The sequence below is a fragment of the Phyllostomus discolor genome, chromosome 9, assembly GCF_004126475.2.
Source record: "Phyllostomus discolor isolate MPI-MPIP mPhyDis1 chromosome 9, mPhyDis1.pri.v3, whole genome shotgun sequence".
Taxonomy (NCBI): Eukaryota; Metazoa; Chordata; class Mammalia; order Chiroptera; family Phyllostomidae; genus Phyllostomus; species Phyllostomus discolor.
The window spans coordinates 88,456,029-88,469,366 of NC_040911.2; the positions used below are offsets into that span (position 1 = coordinate 88,456,029).

The window sequence follows — 13,338 nt, forward strand, 5'->3', positions numbered from 1 at the left end:
TAAATGGTACAACCACTTTGGAAAAAAGTCTGACAGTTCCCCAAACTCTTAAATAGTTACTATATGACCCAGCAATTCTACTCCTAGATACATACCCAAGAAAAATAAAAGCTTATCTCCACACAAAATCTTGTGCATGACTGTTCATAGAGGCATTTATTTGTAAGTCAAAAGGCAGAAATAATCCAAATGTCCATCAATGATAAGTGGTATATCCGTGCAATGGAATATTATAAAGTACATAAAAAGCAATGATGTGCTGGTACATACAACATGGATGAATCTTGAAAACATTATGCTAACTAAAAGCCAATCACAAAAGGAGTATGATATACTGTATGATACCATTTATGTGAAAGGTCCTGAATAGGTAAATGAATAGAGACAGAAAGTGGATTACTAGCTGTGTAAGGCTAGGGAAAAGACAGGGTGTAGGAAAGTGATAGCTAAAGGGTACGGTTTCTTGCTGAAGTGACAAGTATGTTCCAAAACTGACAGTGGTGATGACTGCATACACAGTGTGATTATACTAAACACCACTGACCTCTACTCTCTTAATGGGTGAAAGTATGGTATGTGAATTGTATCTCAATAAAGCTGTTATTTTATAAAATGACAGGATTATTATCCTTGTCCTGACTCACTTCTTCACAAGTAGGAACTTTGTTTGCAGAAGCTTGGAGAGCCTCCCATAGTGCAGAACTGTGATTCCATGCTAAACTCTCCAAAATCTGTTCCTCGATGCTGTTCAGATGTTTCACCATGTCCCTGGAAAGCCCCTCCTCTGAGCGGATCACCACCTCAATAACCTGGAGACAAGAACATTGAGAAGTTAATGCATTCTCAAGCAGTCAGTTCTAAACTGGGTGGGCTTGCATGTATGACAAGTTCTGGTCTTATTAATGACAGAGAACCAAGGATATCTTTGAAGGAGTTTTTAAGATCTTCAAAATATTTCACATATACCTGTTTTTCATGTTTTCTTTATACATGAAAAGCTAAGACAGTGATAGATGAAAACTATTAATAGTCCAATAGTGGCAGAAGTCAGGTATTGAGTTCCCAGTCCATTGCTATTTTGAATTCACATTATTCTTCCTAATAGCTCAAAAGAACAGAATAAATAACATAGTTAAAGAAACATGTTTATATTGGGTTGCCCAAAGACTCTATTTAGTAGTTTTTTCTGTATAAGAAAAGATACATTTTTTCATTTTCACCAATAACTTTATTGATTTGGATATTTTCAGTATGTCGGCTATCTCCTGTGTGGTGTAACACTGACTGTTCTCAACTAGCACCTCTATTTGACCACTATCAACTTCAACTGGTCTACCTGACCGTGGAGTATCATCCAGCAAGAAATCTCTAGCACAAACTACTTCTGACACGTTTTGTCAGTCACAGCACCTTCTCCATACACTGCACAAATCTTTTTTGCATTTGTTTTCTTGAAAAACTGAATTTGCATTTTTACCTTTCTTGAAACAATAAAATGTAATATGCCAAAAATGTTGTTTATTTTCTTCCATCTTTAATATTGAAATGGTTACACAAAAATTCACCAATTTTGATAAGTTTTTTAAAAAATGGATGCTGATATGACAGCTGTCAAAATGCAATCTAACAAAATTGTTTTGAAAGAGGTTAAGGACAACTAAACACTACTAAGGCCATCTCACAAAAAAACCAAATGAACTTTTTTGGTCAACCTAATATATGGGTTGCCATTTATTTCCATTTTAAAAAGAGTAAATATCTAGAACATAAAAGTACTGGTTATTATTTATAATTAGAATTTTAATGTGATTTTAATATTTACAGTTGTAAGTATTTTGTTTTTTTTAAGGAGTATTATTTATATGGTTAAAAAACAAAGGCATTTCACTTAAGTAAAAAAGGCTTAAAATAAATTGCTATTAAGTAAGGGCAAAAACAACTCTTCCCTTCAATAAAATTATATGTATTTCCTAACAGGAAAGCTAGATAGCTAAATATACACATAAACATTAAAGTAAGTAGAAAGAAGCAATTTTCCCTAAGAAACTAAAAAAAATATTTAAATCTCACTTAATTTGCAATTCAGATGGAAAAGCATTGACCTCTTTTCCCTTATATTGTCAAAGAAAAAAAATGGCAACAGCCAGCACAATAGCTGTCTGGTGTCAATGCTGTTTTGAACCATAAATATGCAATGTAATAGAGTTGCAGCTTATTGGTCACGTTGCATAATAAGGTTGCTTGTGATCTGTTAATTATTGGTACCAGAAATCCTTATATACAAGTATAGGTATACGTTTTATTTTTTAAGTCCTCACCCAGGGACATGCTTACTGATTTTAGAGAAAGGGCAAGGAAGGGGGAAAGAAAGGAAGAAAAACACTAGAAAAAGGGGGAGTAAGGGAGAGAGGAAGAGAACCAGAAAGGGGAAGGGAGGGAGAAAGAGAGGAAGAGAAACAACAAAGAAAGGGGAAGGGAGGGAGGAAGAGAGGAAGAGAAACTTTGATCTCAGCTGGCTATTTACAAAGAATCAATACCACAAGCCTCTTGGTTTATGGACTAATGCTCCAACCAAGCCACTCTAGTCAGGGGTAGGCACCTGATTCTTTTTTTAAAAAGTCACTTTGGAGCAGAAAGGGTAAGTGGTTACTATCATTATTGTAAGTTACACCTATGTTTTTTTCAGACTGGCAAATAATATTATTTTTGGTGTGCCACTGAATTTTAGTAATTATTTAGTGTGCCATGAGATGAAAAAGGTTGAAAATTGCTGCTCTAGATCCATTCATGTTGTTGCAAATAGCAAGATTTTTAAAAAATATTTTATTGATTATGCCATTATAGTTGTCCCATTTCCCCCCTCCCCTTTATTCCCCTCCGCCCTGTACTCCCCCTCCCACCATCATTCCCCCACCTTAGATCATGTCCATGGGTCATAAAGTTCTTTGACTTCTCCATCTCCCATACTATTTTTAACCTCCTGCTATTTTGTACCTACCATTTATGCTTCTTGCTCCCTGTATTTTCCCCCCCAATTCTCTTCCCCCGCCTCCCTGCTGATAACCCTCCATGTGATCTCTATTTCTGTGAATCTGTTCCTGTTCTAGTTGTTTACTAAGTTCATTTTTGGTTTTTAGGTTTGGTTGTTGATAGTTGTGAGTTTGTTGTCATTTTACTGTTTGTATTTTTTATCTTTTTCTTAGGTAAGTCCCTTTAACATTTCATATAATAAGAGCTTGGTGATGATGAACTCCTTTAACTTGACTTTATCTGGGAAGCACTTTATCTGCCCTTCCATTCTAAATGATAGTTTTGCTGGACAGAATAATCTTGGATGTAGGTCCTTGCCTTTCATGACTTTGAATACTTCTTTCCAGCCCATTCTTGCCTGCAACGTTTCTTTTTAGAAATCAGCTGATTGTCTTATGGGAACTCCTTGTTAGGGAACTTCTTGCCTCTCGCTGCTTTGAAGAGTCCTTATCTTTAATCTTGGGTAGTACTTTGGTGTGTGCTTCCTTGGGGCCAACTTCTTTGGGACTCTCTGAGCTTCCTGGAAGTCTATTTCCTTTGCCAAATTAGGGAAATTCTCCTTCATTATGTTTTCAATTTCTTGCTCTTCCTCTTCTCCTTCTGGCACTCCTAGATTCAGATGTTGGAAGATTTAAAGTTGTCCCAGAAGCTCTTAATTTGATCCTCTGCTTCATCTACTCTACTGCTGGTTTTCTGTGCTGTATTCATTTCAGTTATTACAATGTATTCTTCATTTCTTACTGGTTCTTTTTAATGTTTTCTCTATTTTTATGTTTCCTATCTACCAACTGAAGTTCTAAGTTCATCTACTTTTCCTGTAAGTTTATTGAGCATTTGACCATTATAACCAGTGTTTTGAACTCTTCATCTGGTAGATTGCTTGTCTTCATTTTATTTCTTTTTCTGAAGTTTTGTTCTGCTCTTTAATTTGGAACATATTTCTCTGTCTCCTCATTTTGCTGCCTCCCTGTGTTTGTTTCTATGTATTACCTAGAGATGCTATGTCTCCAAGTCTTGGTAGAGTGGCCTTTATGTAGTAGGTGTCCTGCAGGGTACAGTGGCACAGCTACCCTGATCACCCCAGTTATGTGTCCAGGTGACTCCCCCACCCCCGTGAGCTGTATGCACCCTCCTATTAGTTGAGCCTTGATTGCTGTTGGCACATCAATGGGAGAAATTTACCTGAATGCCCATCAGCTGGGAGAACTGGCCATGACTACAATGGAGTTGCTGTGCAGGGGCTGACCCCACAGAGGATTTGCTTCAGCATGACTCTGGTGACCAATGAGTCTGCCCCTTGAGGGTGTCGCTTACAGAGGTGGTTGGGTGATGCTCTGGCCTGGTCTTAAGTTGTCTATCAGTTGTGCTGGCCCTGGGATCTCCTGGGAGACGCAGGCCAAGATCAGCTGCCACCTATGTCCTACCTGGGGCTACCCTAGCATGATCTGCAGGTGATTGCTACCAGTGCTGGGCTTGGAGGTGTCTGGGACAGACTAAGTTGTGAACCAAGACTGAGTGGTGCTGCCAGTGCTCAGCCCAGGGCCACTTAGCAAGAGGTACAGGGAAGGCTGGAGCTAGATGCTGCTTGTTTGGGATTTGTGAACCTTTGAGGGATTTTTAGAAAGTCTGCAATATGAGCAGAGTCATGCTATCTGTGTGGAGCAGCCACTGGAAATAATTTTGGGTAGGCCTGAAAGTTGTGTGGGGCAGGATCTCCGAATCAACAGGGTGGGGGTGAACAGTGTTTGCCAGGTTGATGAAGACTCAGATATGTCACCTATTTTCTTCCCTATGACGGAAGGCCTCAGCAAAGGAACAATGGCCTGTGCCAGAACTCTGTCTGGGAGAAAGTTGTCCTTTCAATCGTCACCCCAAAGCCAGACAATTCAGTTCCTTCCCTAGGGTCTTTTGAGCTGCAGCCCCAGCACTGGAGTTCAGAGGGGTGAGTCCTAGTTAAGTCCTTGCATGGGCCCTTTAAGAGGAATGCCTGGGACTCTAGAAGCCCTTCATCTCACTCAGTCAGAATCCACACTGGTTTTCACAGCTAAAGTTTTGGGGACTTCTCTTCCCAGCACTGGAGCCCTGGGCTGGGGCTCAGACCCCCTGTTCCTCAGGGGGGAACCCTGCAGCTGAGACATACTTCCTGATTTTTAACTGCCACAGGTGGGTGTGGGACCAGCCTGTTCTGCATCTCCGCACTTCCTTCCAGTCTTGATATGGCTTCTTTCTTATATCCTTAGTTAAAGGACTTCTGTTCCACTAGATTCCAGATGATTCTGAATGATTACTGTTCTGTAGTTTAGTTTTAATTTCCATGTCATTGCGGGGGAATGTGAGTACGGCATTTAACTATCTGACACGTTGACAGTTAAGTCCAGGATTATCATTCATAAATATGGAAAATTCAAAGTTAACTAGTAAGTTCCTGGTTACCTTTGCCAGTGACAGAAAAAGAAAGCTATGAGATCGGCTTAATCTATATATACCATTCATCCTCTCTCTTTGGTACCTAATTCCACCCAAAAGGAATAGATGTTTTCAGAATATCTCTGGAAATATTTTCCACACATCACTATGGCTTGTTTCCTTAGCACTAAGATAAACAATTCGTGTGTGTGTGTGTGTTCTTGTCTCTAGATAAATAGAATTCTTATGTGAGGTATACCATAACAGAACTTTGTTTTAATCTCACCTTATAAAAATAAAATGGCTGCAAATTGAGAACCTCAATAATCCAGGGAAAAGTACGAGGTGAACTATAGGCAAAGAGCACAATTTCCAAACAACAAGCCATCAAGGAACGATGAAATATATCTTGCTCTAGAAGAACCTTGGGGAAGAGAAAGACCACAGTTTAATATTTCTAGCATTTCATCATTTGTCTCTTGTTTACAGAGTGACTATAAAATATTAAGTAACTTGTATACATTATCTAATAGCAGATTATCAGAGATATAAATTTGAATCCTCAAACTTGTAATGAGTTTTCCTATAATACATAATCCTGCTCAGTGGTAGATATATTTAAATTAGGACTGCATCACAATCTGCTTGGAAAATTGAGCAAATCATAAAACAGTCAAAATTCCCATGAAAAGAAAAGCACTAGAACTATTTATTAAAACTTTTTAAATTAAAAAAATTTATTAATTTTGAGAGAGAGAGAGAAACACTGATTTGTTCTGTTTATTTATGCATTCATTGGTTGACTCTTATATGTACCGTAACTGGGAATCAAACCTACAACCTTGGCATATCAGGGCGACATTCTAACCAAATGAGCTGCTCTGCCAGGGCTGGTTTTTTTAAAAATGTTTTATTACCGATGTTTATTACCAATGTTTTGTCAACATAAGGGTTTATTAATCAAAATACTGAAATCAAAGGTATAATGTCACAACTAAGACTTAAAAAAGTTCAGAGCAAGAAATACTTTACAAAGAAGATAAAAGTCCTGTTTCATCATTGAGTCTGAGATTCAACCTCAGTTTTCAGTTTTAAACATTCTATTTGTGCCATCCTTCTTTCAAATACCACTCCTGACCAACAAAGAGAAAAAAAAAACTATTTTGGTGAAAACTACAAGTTATCTACAACCGCAAACTATAATATGTAAAAACTGGGAATGGATGGAAGGATGACAAATTACTTAGCAGAAAGTAAAATGGCCAAACAAAAGGGAGACATTTAAAACACATGAATTTGCTCTACGCAATCTCACTGAAGGGATATACAGAATGGAAAAGTGGCTGGGCAAGGAGCCAATGTGGATGATTTGAAAGTCTGTTGTAGTTGGAACTATACCCACTCAACCCCCACTCTAAGGAGTCAGATTATAGGCCTCTAGTCTATCTCAGCAGATCTGAAAAATTATTCTCTATAGAACTGAGCTAGAGACTCAAAATTTGAGAACACTAGGCATAGAAGAGACTGAGGCTGTAAGTGAAAGTCTGCAGAACGAATTGTGAGATCAAGTCTCCTTTCCTTTTTCTGCTGCACAAAACCAACTGTGAGGCAAGAGATTAGCAGAGACTTCCCTACAGAAACTAAAATATTCCCAAAAAGCCTTTAAAGACACTAACAGTTGAGGGTCCCTAATATCACATAATCATCTGAGGCTGGTGGACTTTTATTCTCACTCTTGCATACAGAGTTTTGAATCAAGCTGTTTGTCAACATAAGAGTTTATTCATGTCTCATTCAAATATAAGTGAACAGTCAAGAATAATCCAACATTTGAAGAAAACCTTCCCTTGAAATACAAAGATCAAAATAAACAGAAAAGAGACTCAGAGGAAACAGATAATGAAAGCAATACAAAAAAACCTTGAAGAAATCTAAATAACCTCAGAGAACAAGAAAGAGATCTTAGAAATGAAAATATATCTAAAATGAGAAATTCATTAGGACTAGATAATAAAAAGTTGAATAAATACCCTTGGAATTAGTATAAAGAAAGAAAAATAAGAGAAGAAAATAAGAGGATTAATCCAGAAGGTCCCTCATCTGAAAAATAAAAGTTCCAGTGAGATAACTCAGTGGGACACATATTATCTAAGAAACAGTAATGCAATAAAATTACCCCAAACTGCAGGACACAAATTTCAGCACTAGAAGAGCAACTCTGTAGGAATGCCCAATATACGAATAAAGATGTACAGTAAGGCACTTTATTATAAATTGCAGGACATCAGTGATAAAAAGAGAATACTAAGATTCCAGAAAGTAAACAGAAGCCACATACCAATAATGAGAATTAGAATGCCACTGGACTTCTGCCCTGGCTGGTATGGCTCAGTGGACTGAGTACTGGACTGCGAAGCAAAAGGTTGCTTGCTGGTTTGATTCCCAGCCAGGGCACATGCCCGAGGTGCAGGCCAGGTCCCCAGTAGGGAGCATGTGAAAGGCAACCACACATTTATGTTTCTCTCCCGCTTTCTCTCTCCTTTCCCTGGTCTCTCAATACAAATAAATATAATCTTTTTAAAGGAAAAAAGAATGCCATTGGACTTCTTTTTTCTAATTAGCAACACTATAATCCAGAAGATAATGAGGCAATGACTCAAAATGGCAAAGGAAAATGATTGTCAATCTAGAATTCTAAATACAGACAACTACCAATTAAGTGTGACTATAAAAAACATTATACAAAGTTTTAGAAATAGGACTTAAGGTGAGGTAAGGTTTCCACACCTTACTCGAACTAATCTGTCTATACCAGTGGACTGTGAAGTTATGTATAATGCAATACCTAGAGCAACCACTAAAAAAATCAACACACAGATATACAGTCTAAAAAATGTTTAAGTCATCCACAGGAAAGTAGGGAAAAAAACCCCAGAGGGACCAAATTAAAAAAAAACAAAAAAATAAAATGGTAGACTTATGCCCTAACAGTGATTTTTCAATCTTTTTCATCTCATGGTACACATAAACTAATTACTAAAATTCTGTGGCACCTCCAAAATATATTTTTCCCAATATGACAAATATAGGTATAATTTTGATTCATTCACACCAGATGGCTATTATTGTCTTGGCTGTTGCCTTTTTTTTACTTGACAGTCTAAGGGAAAAGAGGTCAGTGCCCTTGACCAAACAGTCAGGTATTGCATGTTTTAAAAATTCTTGTGGCACACTGGTTGAAAATTGCTGTGCCAACATATCAACGATTAAATGTAAGTGGTCTATATTTACTGATTAAAAGAGACTGACAGAATAGATAAAAAACATATGACTCAATCCTATGCTACCTACAAGAAACTCACTTCATATATAATAATAATACAGGTAGCTACAAAACAAAAAAAATGGAAAAAAGGTATACCACACAGTCATTAATCAAAAGAAAACAGAAGTGGCTATAAACATCAGACACACTTCAGAACGAAGAAAATCACCAGACTGAAAGGGACATTTTATCATGATAAATGGACCAATTTACCAAAAAAGACATAGCAATCTTCAATTTGTATGCATCAAACAGCAGAGCTTCAAAATATGTGAATTTAAAAAATCTGAGAAAACTGAAAGGAGAAAAAGATAAATCCACAATTATATTTGGAGACTTCTACACCGCTCTCTCAACAATTGGTAGAACTACATAGCAAATCAGCAAGGATATGGAGAACTCAACAACACCATCCATCAAAAGCACACAGCTGACATTTCAGAATCTTCCACACAACAGCAGAATACACACTTTTTAAGTGCCCAGAATTTGCCAAGATAAAAACATGTCCTATATCATAAAATAACCCTCAACAAACTTAAAAGAACTGAACTCATACAAAGTGTGTTATAAAAGTACAGAAGTGGAAAACACATTAGTGGCTGAAGAGAGTGAGCATGACTATAAAGAGGTGGCACAAGGGAGATCTTTGCAGTGGACAGAGTTCTGTATATTGATTTTGGTGGTGGTTATATAATCTACACATGTGGTACAATGGGAGGGAGAGAAAGACATACATTGTTCCAATGTCAATTTCCTGGTCTGATATTGTACTATGTAAAATGTAACCAGTGGAGGCAAAAGGGTACATAGGACCTCCCTATAATACCTTTGCGACTTTTGTGAATTGTTTCAAAATAAAAGTTAAAAATCTACTTCTTTCTTAGAAAGCTATAGGAGCACACGCTCTATCAAGTACTAGTGTAAATCATGAGAGACATGGAATCCAGGAAAAAGGGGAGCCAACACAGGAGAGATGAAAATTTCCAGGCTGAAACAAAGAGATCTTACTACAATAGTTATGCTGCACCCTTACACATCAATCTGTTCCTATTGGAACTGAAGGTCAGAAGATTCCAAGAGTGACTAGGAGGAGGATGAAACTGATATATAACAGGTTTGACTTTGTAAAAAAAAATTCCTTTACATAGCAATTGGAGAGAGTGGTCAGATTTGAACAAAAGTTCAAAGAAAATGAAAAAAAAAAAAAACAAAACCCAAAACACCCCACAAAAACCCCACAAGAATTTATTCCTCTAAAATCCCTGGGAGATATGGGCAAATGCCTTAATTATCCATTGGCTTTATAGTCAGGGGAAGGGTATTCACTATTACCTAGCTTTGAATGAAGGACAAATAAAGAGGACCTGAAAGGAAAGGATACTGATAGTGTACAAAGAATGAATTTTACTTATTTCACATTCCTGCCTAGAGATGTCTAGCTCTAGATGTGCTGAAGACAACTAAGGCCAACTAATTTGTCATCTTGGCTAAGTTTGCCATTCACATTAACCATGGACCCTCGCAATGCATTAGAGAACCTCTCAACATACTGCTTCTAGGCTTAAGATTTTTGGACGTTGCTAGTGGCTGAGAAAGTGGATTTACTTACTGACATGTCCACTCCATGAAGTCTTCGTGTTTCCTGAACCATTACAGTCTCTAATATTTTATAATACAAAATTTCTGCAAGCTTTAGTCTGTTTACAGCAAAGTCTGTTAGGGGAAAAAGGGAAAATGTGCTATTGAGAAGTAGCTGTTAAGGACTAAAGGACAAAACATACAAACTTAAATCTGATAAATTAAGAATAGCAAGGAAGGAAAAAACTTCAATTTCTACTTCTTTGGGGGAAAAACCTATCTTTAATGCCGTGTTAATTTAGTTTTGTGTTCTTACCTATGTGAGATCCTGGTTGCTCATCTGTTGATTGAGTGTAGTGTTGACAGAAAGTCTCTCCTATTTCTTTCACTACTTTCATAATATTTTCCATAGGATTACGCATACAAGATCTATAAAATACAAAAGAAACCCAATTACCAGTGGGAAAAAACCCCAGCCTAGCAACATCTCTTCTTTTGAGAATTAGTTTGTTTTCTTTAGTGATCAAAGTTCTATTCTCAGTTATAAACCTAGATATGTAAACACAGCCTATTTCAAACAAGTCTACAGCCTGTAAATAAAATAATTTGGCATATTTTTAGGAATTTCAACATTAGAAGAGTCGACATCCTCTATGTTTTGCTTATATTTTTTTTTTAATTTTTTTTTAAAGATTTTATTTATTTTTAGAGAGGGAAAGGAGGGAGGGAGGGAGAGAGAGAGACATCAATGTGCGGTTGCTGGGGGTTATGGCCTGCAACCCAGGAATGTACCCTGGCTGGGAATCGAACCTGGGACACTTTGGTTCCCAGCCCGCGCTCAATCCACTGAGCTACACCAGCCAGGGCTTAGCTTATATTTATATGACATTCTAGAAAAGACAAAACTATAGGGAGAGAAAACATGTCAGTGATTGCCAGAGGCTGAGGATGGCACAGGGGTTGACTACAAAGAGACATAAATTTGGGAGGGACAATGGAACTGTTCAGTTTCTTTTTTTGTATTTTTAAAAGATTTTACTTCGGCCCTGGCTGACGTAGCTCAGTGGATTGAGTGCAGGCTGCAAAACAAAGTGTCGCAGGTTCGATTCCCAGTCAGGGTACATGCCTAGGTTGCAGGCCATGACCCCCAGCAACCACACAGTGATGTTTCTCTCTCTCTCTCTCCCTCCCTTCCCTCTCTAAAATAAAAAAAAGATTTTACTTATTTATTATTAGAGAGGGGTGGGAGGGAGAACAAAAGGGGGAGAGAAACGCTGAAGTGAGAGATAAACATCAATCAGTTGCCTATCATAAACACTCTCTGTCCAGGACCAAACCTGCAACTCAGGCCTGTGCCCTGACTGGGAATTGAACCAAAGACCTTTTGCTTTGCAGAACAACACTCAACCTAATGAGCCACACCAGTCAGGGTTGTTCTATGTCTTGACTGTACTGGCAGTGGACACACAACTGTATGTATTTGTCAAATCTCATACAAAAATACAGTGAAAAGAACTACTATATATAAATTATATTTTAATAAACCTAACTTAAGAAAAAACAAAGATTATATGGCAGTGTTCACACACACACACACACACACACACACACTCCATATGCACCCACATATTATGTTGGAAAAATAAACTACATGTAGTTCTTATCTAAGCCAAAAGAAATTAACAAATAGAAAAATATAGCACTAAAAAGGAAAACACTTAGCAAGAAGCAACTAACCCTGTTACCTTTAAATTACTGTTACCTTTTAATCACTCACAAACAGAATATTAAGTCTGAATTCAGAAATGACAGACAAATCCAAGACTGTAGAAAGAAAGCAATTTGCCCAAAGCTGCATATCCGGTGCAGGGTTCGGTACTCCACTCCCAGGTTCAAACAGACCAGTATCGTGTTCAGAGAAGTAGGCAGCACAAATGGCAAAAATACTTCTTGTCAAGTTCCAACACAAAGCTCTGTATCTTAAGTTGTTTTCTCCTAACTAGGTTCTTTGTCTTTTATTATGTTGTAAGAAGCACGTAAAAAATTTATCCTCTTAATTTTTAAGTGTACATTACAGTATTAACTATGTGCACACTGTTGTAAAACAGATCTCGACAACTTTTTCATCTTGCATGACTGAAACTGTACACCCCTTGAAAAACCCAGTGCCCCTGCCTTCAATCCCTGGCACCACCATTCTACCTTCTGTCAGTCTGATTACTTTAGATACCACAAATAAGTGGAATCATGCAGTATTTGTCCTTTTGTAATTGGTTTATTTCACTTAATATTATCAAGATTCATCATGTTGTAGCAAACAACAGAATCTCCTCCTTTTTAAGATCTAATAATATGCCATTATGTGTATATATACACACCATATTTTCTTTATCTATTCACCTACTGATAGGACATTTAGGTTGTTTCCATATCTTAGCTATTGTGAGTAATGCTGCAATGAATTTGGGTATGCAAATGTCTTCGACATTCTGTTCTCAATTCTTTTGGAGATATACCCAGAAGTTGGATCACTAGGTCATAAAAATTCTATTTTTAATTATTTGAGGCACCTCCACACTATTTTCCGTATCAGCTATACCACTTTCACAACTCCGTCAGCAGCAGCATGCTAGAGTCCCAATTTCTCCACATATTCACTAGCATGTGTTATTTTGTTTGTTTGTATATTTTGCCAGTGGCCACTCTAATGGGTGTAAGGAGGTATTTTTGGTTTTAATTTGCATGTCCCTGATGATTTTGGTTTTAATTTGCATTTCCTTTGAAGGCATCCCGGTTACGGGTGCTAGGGGATGGTAGTGATGGAGGGTAATGGAGTGGGTAGAGGTCTGAGCATGAGAACAGAGGCCCAAGCAGCACCCAGGACCAGGAGACGAAGCCATGAGAAGGCTGGGCACCACACGGGAACCAAGGTCATTTGGAGGAACCACAAAGGGATCCTGGAGTCAGCTGTGATGATGATTTATCCAGAGGTGAAG

At 37.7% G+C, this 13,338-nt stretch overlaps 1 protein-coding gene across 4 annotated transcripts in view; it reads right to left on the reverse strand.

Moving 5' to 3' along the window:
* RBL1 (RB transcriptional corepressor like 1) overlaps positions 1 to 13,338 on the reverse strand; it is a 60,713-nt gene that overhangs the window by 23,655 nt on the left and 23,720 nt on the right. For all 4 annotated transcript variants that reach the window (XM_028524081.2, XM_036009805.1, XM_036009806.1 and 1 more), the window contains 4 exons: positions 10,659 to 10,771; positions 10,374 to 10,477; positions 5,723 to 5,860; positions 645 to 809 (listed from right to left, as the gene is read on the reverse strand). In XM_028524081.2, the coding sequence (XP_028379882.1) occupies positions 645 to 809; positions 5,723 to 5,860; positions 10,374 to 10,477; positions 10,659 to 10,771 (520 nt within the window). The remainder of the gene's footprint in view (positions 1 to 644; positions 810 to 5,722; positions 5,861 to 10,373; positions 10,478 to 10,658; positions 10,772 to 13,338) is intronic.